The following is a 16,856-nucleotide window of genomic DNA, read 5'->3' on the forward strand; positions in this document are numbered from 1 at the left end:
CTCCAGTGCAGATCTGAGATCAGTAGAGGTCACTAAGGGTCCATTTCTTGCTCATCTCCTATTTTAAGCACCTAAATGAGTGGCCAGATTTTTAATGGAGTTTGGCAGCCAATGTGTACCCACCATGCTGGGCTCTCTTCAAAATGGAGCTACTTCTTGTAATGCCTAAATGGAAGCTGGGCTGTTACTCACTTCCTGTCACTTTGGGGCTGGCTCAGACTCTGTGATATCATGGGGTGAATAATAGAGCTGGTTGAATACTGCAAAATAATCTTCATGCACCTTCATTTGAGTTCCAGACAGCTGGTCAATTTGCCTGTGTTTGTGCCCCTTTTAATTCAATATCCATGAACATTTGTATAAACATGTTTTTATTCACATGGATGTTTGGGGAATGGCTGTTCTTCCTACTAGCACCTGGATTCACATGCTGAAGAGGATGTGCACAAACAAGATAATTGATTATTACGTGTTTCCTTTTCTTCACTTGTGGTTTGCTAGGCTCCTTTGTTGTAAAAAGTTTTGTCATCTAATCAGGAAGCAGAAACAATACCATGCAGCATAGGCAACCAATCACGCAGCATAAACAATGAAAGCAAATAGTTTGCAAACAATCCATAGGCTAAAATTTGTTTGCATAAACTGTTCAAACAATTGCAAACAGTGAATACATTCACAAAAATTAGTCTGTCTGTGGAAAGTTTGGAAACAGAAAAAAAGGACTAAGTTCGTTAGATGATTAATTACTAATTTGATGATCTTGAATATTGATTAGGAGTGCATGCAGGGCTGGATTAACGCAGGGGCTTTAGGGGCTGAAGCCCAGGGCACTGGGCTAAAGGGGGCCCCAGCCACAGCAGGGCTCAGGCAGGCTGCCTGCATGCTGTGGCCCCACGCTGCTCCCGGAAGCGGCCGGCTACTGGCACGTCTCTGCGGCCCCTGACGAGGGGGAGTGGGGGAAGAGAGGCGGCAGCGGCTCCGCACGCTGCTCCTGCCCCCACCACCGTCCTCATAGTGGGGGTGGTGCTTGCAGGCATGGGCAGCGCACAGAGACACGCTGTCCCCCTCCCCTCAGGAGCGTGCAGAGACTACCAGCAGCTGGCTGCTTCTGGGAATGGAGTGGGCCTGAGCCCTGCTGCGCCACCGGCTGGGAGCCACCTGTGGTAAGCGCCTCCCAGCCAGAGGCTGCACCTCACCCCTGCCCCAGGTCACCCCTGGCCCAGGTCACCACCTCACCCCAGCCCCCTCCTGCACCCAAACTCCCTCCCAGAAATAAACTAATATAACAGCTGTTCTAAGGTAAGAAGTAGGCTATTTTGAATTAACTTAACTATATTCTGCATGTTTTAAGACTGAAATATTACCACAGAATGGCTTTATGTTGATTAAAAGGCAAGTTTAGTATAGACTTAATAGCCTCTATGCCATAATTGTGATCATTTTGTTTTAAATTAGGGAAAAGACTTGTATACAGGGGCCCCACAAAATCTAATAGCCCTGGGCCTACAGGAGAGTTAATCCAGCCCTGAGTGCATCTATAGTAAATATTTATCCATAGAACATTATGGACATGTATATTCAGACATAATTCACATAAACATACCTGCATGCCTATTGGAAGAAAGTTTTGATCCCAAGAGAAAAAGAAACGAGAACTTAAGACTGATAAATTCAACTAATCATTTCAAAGGACACTGTTTTCTGCTCACCCAGATAGTCCTGAGTTGTAACAAAGGAAACAGCAGGTAATACCCAGAGGCATTCCAGAAACAAGTGTGACAAACACATCAGAAAGGAGCAGAGTTCTTTCAGAAGATATAACCAGCTATATTTCAGTGTCCAGGGCAGAACAGTGATGATTCATGACCTCATTACGTTTGGTTTGATACTTGGTGGCGGTGGTTATGAAAATATTCCCTGTGAGATTTAATGTTCTGATTTCAGCAGCTACACTAAGATTAATTAAACAAACCTCCAGTATCTCATTCACACAGGTGTATCAGCAAGGTGCCTGCCATCTCAGCTCTAATTGGAGCCCTTGTCCTTGTGAGAATGATCCCTTCCAAAACCAATGGCCAGAGGCCTATATAGAATTTGGGGACACACTTTTGTTTGACATTCCCACTGCCCCCCAGACTTGCTTATAACCATTTATATTTTCAGTTTGGATGACACAAGAAACATCAGTAGATACCAGAATGTTCGTTACTTGTGGAGTGATGTACGAAGAAAGCACTTCTGTGGAATACTCAAGTTTGACAAATAGCAGTGACCAAAGAGAGATGCTGGATAAGGTTATATGTTGGGGAGCTACATTACTGCCCCACTGAACCCTAAACTGGTGCCTCTAAACTGCGTCTTTTGAGGACTTGAAGACCAGTATTGGTTCTTAGAAATCCAGCTCTAGTCAGCTTTATTTGTTTCATAGTCAGTGGGCTTAGTTATTATTTTGAAGAAATACTGGCACTGCCAAGATGGCAGTGGTGAGAGTTCATTCAGACCCTTCTCTGGACTTTCTTGTGTGCCCTTTACAGTCCCCAAGGCATGTTAAGGCTCACCACTTCCGGAGTCACAGGAGGATGAGATGATTTGAGCAGGGAGGGGCACCTGTTAATGATGCAGCTGCTGCTAAACTGTGTGGCGTCAGTTCTTTGACTGACAACCCTTCCTGCATTTGTCAGTGCGTTACTACTGGTGAGGAGCTATTCAGAGCTCGGAGAGGCAGCAGAGTCCATATCTTCTGTGTCATGCTCGTGAGGGGACACTGGCTGCCCACCCTTCACACGTTTCCACTTCATCCTTCGGTTTTGAAACCACACTTTAACCTGGATGAGAAAAGGAAAGAATTATTCATCAGCTCCCCATTGTCTGTCTCTGCATGCACCTTTGCAGCGTTGTCCTAGCCGTGTCGGTCCCAGGATACTAGAGAGACAAGGTGGGTAAGGTCATAGCTTTTATTGTCAGTGAGAGACAAGCTCTCACATTTACACAGAGCCCTTCTGAAGAAGAAGACCTGAAGAAGAGCTCTGTGTAAGCTCAAAAGCTTGTCTCTCTCACTGACAGAAGTTGGGCCAATAAAAGGTATCTCTCTTGTCTCTCTATTACTCCTGGGGAAATTCTGTGCCAAAAAATTAAAAATTCTGCACACAATATTTTAAAATTGTGCAAAATTCTACATATTTTTGGTCGAAATAACACAATATAATCAAGCTGGTTTCAGTTATTTTGATAATTTATTTAAACTACAACACAATGGATGGAGAATGGGAGTGGGGAGAATTGGAGGAAATCACCAAACCCCCTCTATCTATTAGTAATGTAGCTAGTATTGACCCTTTATTTCTAGTTATGAGGCAACAAATATATGCAGCCATATGCTCAGTGTTACATCATAGGCAATTGAAGAGCAAGCAATTGAGGGCTGGGAACTCAAACTCACGATTTATACTGGCTACTGACCAGCTCCAGAAAGGTCAGTAGCAAACAGTTCATGGAGCACATTTTGATAGGAAATTTTTTCAGTCCAAAAATTTAGACCAGTTCTAATCAACAAAGCACCATAAGCATTTATAAGGCCATACTGCTTCAGAAACACTCCAAAGCCCCGCCCCTCCACGCTGAGCATGCCACAATAGCGAGCGAGAGGGACAGAGTGTCTCTCTCTGTCTCACACACATGTGACTGCCCAGCTCCTCCCCACCCCAGTGATTTACATCTGTACCAGCTGCTCTGGGTGCCCAAACTGACCTGCCTGCATTGCCAGGGACGGGGAGCATGACTGCTCTTGTGGCTTCCCTTTGCTTCCCCATCAGAAGTCATTTTTCTGCAGAGAAGCACAGAAATCTGTGGGGGCCATGAATTCTGTGCACGCGCAGTGACAGAGATTTCCCCCCAGAAGTACTCTATGCATACACCTGTCCATCTGCCTATCATATTTCTAATAGGCCTATCTGAGTCAGCTAAGCGTATACTATTTCCCTTTCTTCACTTGATTAATTCCTTTATTGCCCAACTATTAAGCCTCGATAGAAGAACCCTTCCTAAGAGCAGACTAGGAAACTGGGAGCACAGTGACCCTCATAAAGCCCACACTCTCCTCACTCTTATACTCCCTAGTTAGTTCACAACATTCCCTTACCCTGAAAAAAGACAGCTCATCAGATGAGAATCTAACATCCTCTGCACCCTTGTTTCATTTACTGCTGGGCTCCTTGGGATGCCGCAGTGTTTGTGGACCTTGAAGGCTCAGCTCAGTCCTGGTTATCAGACCCTGGGAGCTGCCGCCCAGCATTTCTTATTAAGTACCAGCCATTTGGTTTGTGCCAGTGAATGGGATAGGTCTTCTGAAGACACCACTTAGACACCAGTCATTCAGAAATGGTTTTTGCAGCTTAAAATTATATTTAAACATGTATATTTTTAACCAAATACCAGAAACCAGCTTCTCAATTATCTCCATGTTAAAATGCATTTGTCAGATTTGTTGTGAAGTTTTTCAGGTGGTGTACAAATATTTACGCACATTTGCAAAAGTAGAAATGGGTGCAATGTGAATAAATTGTACATACACCCTTCTGTCCAGGCAGGAATAGCCCTGTCAGGGAGTACAGCTGAGGAAGCAGATATTCCAGAGGTACCTGTCTCTCGGTGAGGTCCAGATTCACAGCTATCTCATATCTCCTGAGCCTTGTCAAGTAATTATGGTGAGCAAATTCAGCTTCTAATTCCCGCAGCTGCTCCTTGGTGAAAGCTGTCCTCTCCTTCCGTGCTTTGCTGCTGGCTTCTGGCTTCCTGCTGGAATCCTGGTTTTCTAAGAGGCAAGCATACTTTATGTATAAGTTGCAGTCGTAATGGTTAATACAGCTATATGCATCAAAGAGAACTGACAGAATCCTGGTTTAGGTCCCAAGTGAAAGTTTGTTTAATGACCTTATTCCATCCCACCTCACAGCATCAGTCACACAGTTGGACACGACTGTCAGTTCAGGCACAGAACTGATGGGACGCTGGGGGCATTGGCAGAGCTGTGTGGAGGAAGCTTGCACATCACTTGGCTGCATTGTGTTTGTTTCTAGCTAGCACAATCAGGCCTTCCCTTTCACTTACCTTTTTTATATACACACATCATCACCTACCTAGACTGCTGTTGCATCAGATTTTAGTTAGGAATTGGTCTCAATGCCAGTGCACTTAATGAGGTGTGTGGTGACCTCTACTGGTGTATGTCATTTTGCACACACTAGGGCTAGGATCAGCTTTGAGGGATGAGGAAGCAAAGGTGCTGAGTAACCACCCGTAGTGACAAGGCAATGACCTTGGAGTAGCTGGTGGCTCTGAGCAGGGTTTATAAGACCCAACCAAGTTGGGTCTGGTGCCTGCAGATTCCCCTGGAAATGTGTTTGGGTTGTGAACGTAAGCACAGAACAATGCTCATTAGAGTGAATAAAGCAATGGGCAGAATGGGGTGAGAGCATTGGTGGCATCATGTCCTTCCCTGTTACTCAGAGTTACTCAGCTCTTACTGAGTTGCCCTGAGCTGTTTTTCGCTGACCGTACACTTAGTTGTCATATACCCCTAGGAAAGTAACATTTCCAAAGCTGGTCTTGCAAGTCCTAGCTGGAGAGCTGCTGTCCAAACCCCATTTTAAAATGCTCTGACAATGACCATAGCCACATGCAAAGTAAGATCAGTTTATTTTAAATGAATGATTATTGTATATTTCTAAGCAACAGAGGGACACAGCTCCTCTGCTTCAGTGCGCAAAGGCAAAGTCCATGCTTTTGTGTCAGGAACTATTTCTACAAGTTCTAGCACCGAGATGTGAGCTGGCTGGTTTCAGTGGAAGTGAAAGAGGTTTTGTAGCCAGTGGAATGTTTTGCCTCATCTCAAGGGCTTGTTTAAAAAAAATCTGTAATTGTTTAACGATGCCATTTTCCACTGTGTTTCCATCGCTGTCTGAAATGACACACGTTAGGGAGCATCTGGTTACTTCATTGGGAAGACAGAAACTCTGGCGGTGTTGGAAGGATGAAGAGTAGGGGGAGGAAGTAAGACCACTGGTGGAAGGCAATATACAGCTTGCCAAGCTGCCCTGAACATTTGGGCCTTGCTGAACTTTGGGGTTTGCAGTAAATTTTCCCCACAGCGCTCAACTTTGTTCTTTAACCAACTTCTAGCTCTGCCTTTTGTCAATAACTTCACCATTTAGGAAAGTCATCATGAAGACGTGATGATGTCAGGGCTGGCAAAAACCTTGCAGTGCAAAACTGCAGCTTTGGAACCTCACTGAAATGTAACATGAACTGGGGTGCATCAGCTCCACCTAGGCTTAATAAATATATACAAATGAATACACTTATTTCATTAGGTCTCTGCTCAGAATTAGCCACCCCATCAACTCCTTATCTAAAGCCCTTCAGGTTCCAGTTTTCTATATAGCCAGAAGGGAGACAAGGAGAACCCAGAGTTCCGCAGCAGCCAGCATTTTGGAAAAAGAAGGGAGCTATTCTGGGGATTAATTAATGTTCACCTATTTTCAGAGCAGTATAAAGTGTTCTCTCTACCCCCCCCGCCAAAAATAGAAATACTATTATTGAGTTATTCCAGGAGATGCACAAAAGAAGATTGGAGAAGCAATATATATATATATATATATATATATATATATATATATATATATATATATATATATATACAGAAGCAATGGATGTATAATGCAACAGCATTTACCAAATGCTCAATTTGTTTGTCAAAGGAATCCAACTGGAATAATCCATTAGGTTTAAATTTAGGATTTATAATGTGTTCGCTCTTAGTGCTGCCCATCGGAAATGGAGAAATTACATGCAACTCTCATTAACAATAATTTCTGCTAGGAACTGCCAGCATTACCTGGTGAAATTGTCCTTGGCTACATTTCTAAAAAATGTTTTTCATTTGTAACAATCTGTTCATTGTAGCTTGATCTTTAACCCCACTCCCAACCAAATAACAAAGTAAGAGGAAAAATCACCCCAAAATATTCCACCCAGCATCAAACCCAATTGCACAGGTTTAATAGGCAGCAGGTTTAAAACAAACAAAAGGAAGTATTTCTTCACACAATGCACACTCAACCTGTGGACTCCTTGCCAGAGGATGTTGTGAAGGCCAAAACTATAACAGGGTTCAAAAAAGAACTAGATACATTCATGGAGGATAGGTCCATCAATGACTATTAGCTAGGATGGGCAGGGATGGTGTCCCTAGCCTCTGTTTGCCAGAAGCTTGGAATGAGTAACAGGGAATGGGTCACTTGGTATCATTTGTTCTGTTCATTCCCTGTGGGGCACCTGGCATTGGCCACTGTCAGAAGACAGGATACTGGGCTAGATGGACCTTTGGTCTGACCCAGTATGGCCATTCTTATGTTCACAGAAATCCTCCGCTTTGCCATCTCCCTGAGTAAACAGACCAGCCTCACATCATTCCCCAAAGGTCAACAAGTCTGGGGGTTGACAGAGCAGCAGGAGGAAGCAAATTTCATAGCTGAGGACCCCATGTGGAGAGGCCCTTGCCACCAGCTCCTGAGAGCTTCCAGCTCAGGGGATTCCCAGCTGCTGTCTGCTCTCTAGGGGCAGCATGAGGAGAACTGCAATCTCTGACGTAGCCAGAACCCAAATCATGCAAGGCTGTAGTGATTGAAGCCAATAACACAAATTGCATCTGGAAGCAAATTAGTAGCCAGTGTAGTCTAAGCAAGGAAGCAGCAACATTCTGCACTAGCTGAAGCTTCCCAGTTTGCTTCATGTGAGTGAATAATTTCTAAAGAAGGCAATTTCACTGGTCTTTTTTGTTATGAAACTATTTCAGTCATTTTTAATGATTTTAACTCTGTTCCTCAGGCTGATTATCTTGGTGAACGGAATAGGCTGTGTAACTTGGAGCCTGTGGCATGGGCCATATGCCACACAGAGCTTCTAAAGGGACTGGTTGCTTAATTATGATTGTGGTTTTTGTGCCTTTCCAAAAGTGGAAACTGGCTCTACTTTTCTTTAGAGTTTTGGCCATAGGATGTGGAAAATACAGAATGCACATGAAATATTGCAAGTCCTTGCTTTAGAAAGGTTTTTCCCTCCAGCACAATCCACAAAAAGATCCCAACCCAGAAAGTCCTCTGGTATCACTGGGGAAGATATGGTGGCATTTATCACACAGACTGTGAACATTTTCAGACCTCCATCCTCTCCTGGATCTCACATCTCTTCCACGCTCCATCTGCAGCTTAATTAAACAAGTTTTCCCCAAGGGAGCTGTCATGCAGCAAAGACACATGGGAGCCAAAAAGTACTTGTGTCTTTGTGCCATAAAATTTCCGAGACAAGATCTGCATCAAAGTTTGCACATAGCGGGAGAGGGGCAAAGATGACCAGTTATTTATAAAAGGATGATGGGCCAGAGTGTAAATCTGGAGTCAATCCAGTAAAGTCAGGGAATTTACTCTGGATTTACACCAGTGTGATTGAGATCAGAATCTGCCCCCCAATGAGAAGAAAGGCAAGAGAACACGTCTGTGCGAGCAGTGACGCAGCAGCAATGCTCACCTGGCTTCACCCTCTGCCCACTTCAGCCACACTGAGCAGTTAGACACAGAACAGTTTCTCTACAAATATTTCCAGACAGCTTCTCTCTCACCCATAACTCATAGCCTGCCTCTCTCTCTGCTGTTATCCAGCATTGATTTCTGCTGCATATTTCGGGGTACAGCTGGTGTGAACAACCATCTGTACAAAAAAGCTGCATGTAGCATTTTGTAACAGCTGAGGCATCAGGGCTGTAACAGCTGCGACTTTACGGGAGAGTCGCCTTGAATTTGGGACTCGAACTCTGAATTGAGAAGCCGAAAGGAAACATGCCCAGGTCATAGTAATTGTCATGTTGGATCAGAGCCTAGTGTGAGGTCCTGGCTATAACTGTTTCAGAACAAGGCGCAAGAAACTTCCCAGTAGGCAGATGTAGGATAAACTGCCCCCCCATGAAGGGGCCTCATCTTAACCCCCTAATAGTTAGAGATTGGCTTAAGCACTGAAGCATGAAGGTCAGTTGGGAGTGCATATACAAGGACACATTTGGTTGCTAGATGTGCATGGGGTTTCATAGCCAGTCGCTATGCACCTGAAGTTTTAATTATTGACATTTTAAAAATTTCTGTAGTTTTTTTCCTCCCAATTAATAAAGGGGTTACAAAAACATTGGAGTATCTGCATAATGTCTTTGAAGTAATGTTTTCTCATGCTAAAGGCTTTCAGGGCATATTTATTCTAGCTAGTTAAAATAGCAAGATGCTGAAAGATTTGCTGTTATGGAACAAGTCACAGGATTCCAAAATCTCAGCTAACAGGATATGTGTGTGTGTGGCTTTCACCATATGCATTCATGTTGTCCAGGTGAAATGATTTCATAGATCACTGGCTCATTTGACAGCTGTTCCTATAGTAACTAGAAGTTCTTATCAGCATGCACCTCAGGGAGGTATTTTACCTGTCAAACTATTTCAGATGTAGCTCTACTCAAGGATAACATGATCAACATTTAAAGTCCACATAATCTAGGGAACCAGTATTCCTTTGGTCCCTCTGAGGTCATCCAGAGCAGGAAGAGAGTTTCTGTAGCTGTTTTATTACAATTAAGTTAATCATAATTTCCAAACCACTGAGTCTTCCTGGATTCTGACAACACTTAGTTGTTTAGCTTGATTTAGCATTATCTCTGCTAGCACAGTTTAGAACAGTCTAATTGCTAAAGTAAAAGAACATCCCAAGCCAGCACAGGGCTGGGGCAATTAAGCATGCTACCTGATGGCTTTTGATATGTTTTCTTCCTGCCTTAACTGTACTTGTGTCAACAGGTGGATGCCTGCAGAAAAATCCAGTTAAACTCAGCATTTTACACTTTCTTATCAAAAGACAAGTGTACAGAAAAGACTAGACAGTAGCAACAGTAATCTTTTCATGTGTTACTCAGCCCAGGTCTAAAGAAAGAGATGCAGGAAAGTGAAGGGATAGTCATTTTTTTCTTCCCTAATGCAGGTTCAGGTCAGTGATACTCTGATAAGTGCAGGCAGGATGTACTGAAATTTGGAACTGAGACTTACAAACATATTACAAAAAATAAGAAAGATCTCATACAGAGACTTCTGCAGCTTCAGCATTTGTTTGCTGCAAGCAGAGCAAGGCGGATCCTTGCAACAGTTTTTATATTATTTATTTGCTGTTTGTATAGCACCTTCAGCATGCTGGATAATTTAAAAACAGCTGAAACAAATAAGGTACCTGCCCCAAAGACCCTAAAATAGAAATTTATACAGGCAGTTCACAAAGGAAGGGGAATAAGGAGGCAGGGAATGTGTAGTGTGAATGAATTCAGCAGCATTATGTTAGGTCTTCTGTCTTTTTTTCCTGATATGTTGAATTTAATCTTAATTATTTTAATATTTCAGCATGTCTGAGGGCTTGTGGAGGAGAAGACGTCTATGGCTTATGGGCCAGTTTGAAGAGATGTTTCACAGTAATAGTTCATAATTGATTTATGTAGCTGAAACTTGCTAAGTGCTTTGAGATCCTTAGTAAAAGGCATTCTAGCTATCCAACATGTGTATTATTATTTATTAATAAGCTGCAAAAATGGGCTGCATTAAGTGAAAAGCTCATTGTATTGTCCCAGAGTGCTGTGTCTTCATCTCAGCACACACAGGATTCTGATTGTTCTGTCTTGTCACACACATCTGATACTTCTCATGTGTCATTCACAAATCAGTCAAAATTCAGCCTAATTATTGCAGCACATTTCACCCAGAATGTTTGAATCTTCATGTCTCTGTTTGGTCAAGTCTTAATCACAGATATGGAAGTGTAACACCTGCCACTAATTCACCAACCTTTCCACTGCCCTTGCCCTCTGGCTTTTTATTTGCATCTCAGGTTGTCACTAATTCTGACTTCAGCAGCTGCTAACAAGCACATTAGAACCTACATGCTTTTTAGGGCACTGTGACTGCAAATGCAGGTCAACCATAGAAAAACCTCCATGTTTCTCTGCAATCAGTGGTATGACTAGTAAACGCTCTCATGGGAGATCTTGTTAGAAATTTGATGGAGGTCTGTAAATAGGGTTAATATTTTACTTAGGCAACAGGACAAGGCAGTGTATGTTCTTTCAGATGTAAAAATAAATATCAGAGAAATAGGCCAAGCACTTATTTCATCTTCTTGTAGGTATCCTGCAGTATACATGTTCTTATTTACTATTTGTATTGCATATAGAAGCCCCAACAAAGGTCTGGGCCCCACTGTGCTCAGTACTGTATGTGCGCATAGTGAGAGTCCAGGCCTGCCCCAGAGAGTTTACATGCTAAATAGAAAAGGGAAAACAGGTACAGAGCAGAGAAGTGGCTTACCCAAGTCACACAGTAGTGGTTCAGCTATAGAAGCAGGAATAGAACCCAAGCCTCATGAGTCCCTATCTAGAGTACTATCCATTATACCATGTGCCTTCTCAGTTCATTATACAAAGTTTAATTAGCAGTTTGTTCAAGGGACAGTTGGGCAAGTCACATATTTTTAGGTAGATTTCCTTACCTGTGTTATTATATTATTTAGATAAGAAGGATTTTTAAAATTGAATGTACTTCTCACTGTTATTGCTGATCCTTTACTTGGCACACTTCACTGAGTTTGGAAACTCAGGTTGGTCAGTTTGCTTTATTTATAGACTATTTCTGACCACTTTCACTTTCTGGTTCTAATGCACCAGCACAGTAGTCTAATGTCTAGGTTGCAAACACAGCCAGGGGAGTGCTTAAATCCAAATTTAAGATTATTTTAATTGGGTATTAAAATTATAGGGCTATTTTCATTGATCCTTGGATTTATAAAACCTTATGTTTTGCATCTAAAGTGATCTGACACTTTGAATGTCCTTTGAAAATTTCGTAACATATTTTAGGCTTTTCCTAGGATAAAAGGCACCGTATGAATGTAAAATGTTGTAAATGAATCCTTACACACTGTAGTCAGATCTCATTTCTGCTACATCCCCATTTAAATTCTGCATGTTTTCATTGATATAAAGATAATGGACCAAATTCTGCTATCAGTTACATCAGTGCAACTCCCCCAAATTCAATAGTGCTTACCAGTGGATAAACATTTTGTAATTGCTGATAGATAAACAGAATAACCAAATTTTATGTACTGTTTCCTATGTTCTAGTGTGACGTGTTCTTACTACACGGTTTTCTAGTTTGTTGAGTGGTAGAAAACTGAAATATCCAAACTGTCCATCTGAGTGAGTTGGGTTTCTGCCAGGATTCTGTATTTTATTTGTAAATGTGTGTGCATACACATGGAGAGGCTGGACATGTCTTCTGCCCTGTGGTCATCTGGAAAATGCTTCACACAGAAAGTCTAAAATGAGATTACAGAAGGTCTGTTCAAAGCTTGCGCAGGGTCCCATATATGTCCCACACAGTCAGTGCCTGCAGGGGTTTATTAGTCACTCTGACACTCAGACCATTTGTCGTTTTATTTAAGAGCTTGGTTAAGTGCCTGTGGCATTGTTTGTTTACTTGGTAACAGTCACTTTATCATATGGAAAACATAGAATACCATAAGTTACAAGTCATTATAAAACTCCTTGGCTTTTGTAATATTGGTCATTGCAAGGCATCATGTTAGAGCTGTTTTTATATGTGATGGGTACGGTTGCACAATATTGAAAACCTGAAGAAATCTATAAAGACAATAATTGAAAATGTTAGGACTGATGTACAGGAGAACGACTGCAATGATAGGTGTGAAAACCAATTCTAGCCCATCTTCTGCCTTTATTTTCTTGGGCATACCTAAGTTGTCAGTCAGGGCAGACCAGAGCCTCTTACTAATAAAAGTCAGTAGAAAAGGTGTGTGTGTGTGTGTGTGTGTAAGATATGTACATGCACATATTAATATTGCTGTGACTGCTACTGCCCATACTAGGCAGTTACATAAATATGTTTAATATTACAGCACTGTTTTTCATGGATTAAGCAGAATGGTCAATCTTTCTTTTACACTGAGAGAACACTATAAGTCTCCCTGTTTATCACAGAGTTAAACTTGTTTTGGACTTTTTGGGGAGCACTATACCAGCAAAGAGCCCAATCCCGAAGTCCCTATTATATATCCTCTGCTGAATATGGACCAAGAAAGAATTACAGGATCTGGCACCAAAACAAATAATTGAAATTCTGTGGCTGTGTTACAGTACAGCAAAGACAGTAGCTGGTAAGACACCATCACATAGCTCTGTATAATAGAGTATTATCTTGCAGCATGTCTCAAGGTGGCAGAAAATTGCTGTTTCACTTTATTAACAACTGCTAACTTCTGAAGAGAGCAGTCTTTGGACACTTGGATTTTGCTAAAGCAAACTGAAGCCAATTCTCAGGAAGAGGGAGAGGAAGCGTGTCCCACTTATAACAAATTATAAACGTGTGTCCAGCTGCATTTCAAGGAACTGCTGTTAGATTTCAGGAAACCAGAATGTTTACAGCGATAGGAATTTCTCCCTGTTTGTTTTATTGTATTTATTCTGGGGAAGGGGAAGGGGAGGGAAGGAGCAGGACAGTTAATTTTATCTGCTGCTTTATCAGCACAGTAGTGAATGAAATGAAAGCAGCAATGGAATCACCTTTGGGACACTGTCTGTGCAAGGTGTTAAACTAGAGAAGGAGGAATAATTAAAACAGTTGGCCAGAGGGTAGAGAATCATTTTATATTTCAGTGATGTCATGTGTAGCAGTGTTGGTTACAGCTCCTCTTACAGGGTTGGCAGCAAGCGGGAGGAGAGAGTGGCAAGGTGCTCACAGCAATCAGAGGGTGGAGGGTATCAGGGACTATTTGTCATCTGTTTAACACATGAGGACATGATTGGAATCCCATTAAACTATTAAGAATAAAGATATCCATTAATTGGAATGTAGTGAGATGTCCCAGCTACTTCTTAATCCCATAAATTCTTTAAAAAAAACAAAACCTTAATGACTTGCAATATTGTTGTTCTGTTCTGGAAAAATTGTTCTTTGTATTATTTTTATGGCTGTTTGTTGCCTGAAAATCCTTTAGGGGTTTGGATGGCCAAAATTTCTATCAAGTTGGGTTTCTAGAGACTATAAAATATCTAAGGGAGTAATTTAGAGTCTGTGACTCAGGTTTGGGTTATTATCTGTTTCAGATACTCACTGACAGCCTGCCAATGTCTGGAGGGGACTGAAATGGGAAACTCTCCCGAGCAGAGATTAGGGCTAACAATGGCACTGACAGAAGGAGGGAGGGAGAGAGAGAGAGAGAGAGAGAGAGGATGGTCTTGGAGTTAAGGTGTTGGGTAGAAAGTCAGGAGATCTGGATTGAATGCCTGGCTCTGCCCAGACAGCTCGTGTGACTTTGGGCAAATCATTTAATCTCTCTGGGCCTCAGTTCCTGGTCTGGAAATTGGGGATAATATTTCCCTATCTCCCAAGGGTGCTGGGAGAATAAATGCATCAATGTTTTTGGTGGGCACAAATACTTCAGTGAGGGGACTCATAATAAATACCTAACTCGATAGCTTCCTTAAGAGAAACTACCGGTCTCTCCATGTCTGTATTTCACACTGACAGCAGCAGCCAGTCTACAGCAAAGTATCCGTGAGATCCTTGAAAACTAAGAGGTGGAAGTTTTTCATTTTGCAAGTTACAACAACACAATTAAACCCATCTTCACTGTTCTCCTTACAGCTGAAAACAACATGTCCTGGTTATGTCTAATGGGCAAGTCATTAATACCAACTCGACCACTGATTTTGGATTGGAATTGAAAGTATTAAATGCTCAGCCAAACTGACACAAAGGTGGAATGTGTATCAAAGGGGAGGGGAGGAGGCATCTTCGACTGCAGACAGCTGAAAACTACCTTCTCTCTTTGGCTGCATTTAACCTGCATTGCGATACAACATAGCTTCCTACAATGGGCAGCTCCAGATAGCAGAAGTCAGAGCCTAGATTCTGCAGTGGTAGGTGCATTAGCAATGAAAATGGAGAGACAGGTCGATGCTATTCAGCTCTCAAATAATTTGTAAAATTAGTGACATAATTTTCCTGTTAGATTCTGAGCACCTAGCAATATAGATGCTACCTGATGTCTAGTTAAAGGGCAGAATGAGTGTCCCCCTTGGTACAGGACCCACTGCTGCAGGAGAATGCATTTAGCAATCCAGTGAGCCACAGCTTTCCTGATGTCTGCTTCTTTATGGCTTGGGGTGTGAGATCTGACAGTGATTTATTCCCAGTGAATTCTGTGTTACTCTTGAGTGTCTCGATCCTTTTCCAATCCTTTAATCTTAGCGACAGTAACTAGCCCGGAGCCTGTTTTGCTTTTCCCCATTTCTAACACACTCCCACAGGCTGCCTGTTCTTTGACCCCCATCATTTCACACTTGGGCAAATGGCAGCCACGCAATGTATCTGCTCCTTATTCGAGGCCTGTGGTCCCAATATATGGGATACCACGGCTGCATTGTGACCATGTTGGGAGGTAGCTAGTTCAGGCCCAAGATTTGGAAAAGCAAACATGAACACAAGGGAGCAGCAAACAGAAAGCACTCTAGTTCAGCAGTAGTGCTCTATGTTGCCAGCTACACTTTTCCCTAGTCAAGAATTCTGAAGTGTAATTCTCACTGGTTTCCTTTCCTAATCTCTGCTATAGAACCTCACAGACGTTCTGACTCTCCGAACTTTGCTACCCCAGATCCCTGGTGACATGCCACCTACCTGAGGTTTCCTTTTTCCTTTTGGATGACTTTTTCTCAGTTTCATTTGTAGTGTTTCCTGGTACCCCATAATCTTCATTCACGCCCCCTGCAGCAGCCACTAGGTTTGGGCTGCTGCTTTCTAGCTCCCCAGAAGCCAAGGCCAGTCCTGGATTTAGCCGCCTTCTGGCCTCAGATGCTGCAAAGTGCCATTCAGAATGCTGGAAAGAAGGGTGCTGCTCTGCGAACATGCGTTCCTCTCGGGGGAAGCTGTGGGGGGCAGTGGCCAAACAAGAGGCTGAGAAATCGGAATATGCAGCAAAGTCTGGTTTTTGATGGAATGAGAATGGTGCTTGTGGGTAATGATGCGCTCCTGCTGCTGTGCTGAGCTCCGAATGGGCATTCCGCAGGCACCCCCAGAGTGGGGTAGTGGGACGGGGACTTCGCATACAGCTACTCACGGAGGGATCCATTCCTGGCTCTATGCTGTCTGTGCTCCGAGATTCGTAACTGGATTTGGCTCAGGCTTCAAGGATACAAAAGAGGGGAAAAAACAGCTCCAAACTTATATGGAAAAACAGAATTGGATCTCCCCCGCCGCCTCCCCTAAAAATGGTTAGTTTGTTCTATTGCAAATTTGTTAGTTTGGAAGCTTGACTAAACTTCCGCATAGTCCCAGCTGGAAAACCCCAACCAGATCTATGCAGCAGTTGGGCCGAACGGTTTCCCAAGGCCTGCAGCTGCCTCCCTGTGAAACGCTGGACATGGGTGAAACACTTTTTAAATACAGTGCCGGGCAGCAAGTGACAAGTTTGTGAAGTGAAATGTGAGAGAGGGGAGGGAGGGGTTAACCTGCATACACTCAGCCCCTCCAACCAAAGCAAAGCAGGCAACTATTAATCATCCGAAACCTTATATGCACATCTAATGGGATTTGCAGATGGAGACTTTTAAAGAAACATTGTCTGTATTTTTTTATAAAGGGAGAGAGCAGCACACAAAAAGGCTTTAATGTTTCCCTGCAACACTATGAAGTTATTTTTATTGCACTGTT

General features: G+C 42.8%; 1 protein-coding gene across 1 annotated transcript; it reads right to left on the reverse strand.

Annotated features, from left to right (window-relative positions):
• Nucleotides 1-2,675: 2,675 nt before the first annotated feature.
• MEOX1 (mesenchyme homeobox 1) lies at nt 2,676-16,275 on the reverse strand. Its single transcript, XM_074940806.1, has 3 exons — nt 15,825-16,275; nt 4,638-4,810; nt 2,676-2,825 (listed from the first exon to the last, which is right to left on the reverse strand). The coding sequence occupies exons 1-3, from the start codon at nt 16,273-16,275 to the stop codon at nt 2,703-2,705; spliced, it is 747 nt and encodes a 248-aa protein (XP_074796907.1). The 3' UTR covers nt 2,676-2,702.
• Nucleotides 16,276-16,856: the final 581 nt, after the last annotated feature.

This window comes from Natator depressus, chromosome 27 (genome assembly GCF_965152275.1).
Source record: "Natator depressus isolate rNatDep1 chromosome 27, rNatDep2.hap1, whole genome shotgun sequence".
NCBI classification, from domain to species: Eukaryota; Metazoa; Chordata; order Testudines; family Cheloniidae; genus Natator; species Natator depressus.

Coding starts and splice junctions, on each gene's coding strand:
- MEOX1 (XM_074940806.1), bottom strand. CDS start 16,275: ATGGATCCCTCCGTGAGTAGCTGTATGCGAAGTCCCCGTCCCACTACC. Junction 4,811..15,824: donor AAGGAAAAAGGAAACCTCAG/GTAGGTGGCATG, acceptor CTTGCCTCTTAG/AAAACCAGGATTCCAGCAGG. Junction 2,826..4,637: donor TGGACCTCACCGAGAGACAG/GTACCTCTGGAA, acceptor TTTCTCATCCAG/GTTAAAGTGTGGTTTCAAAA.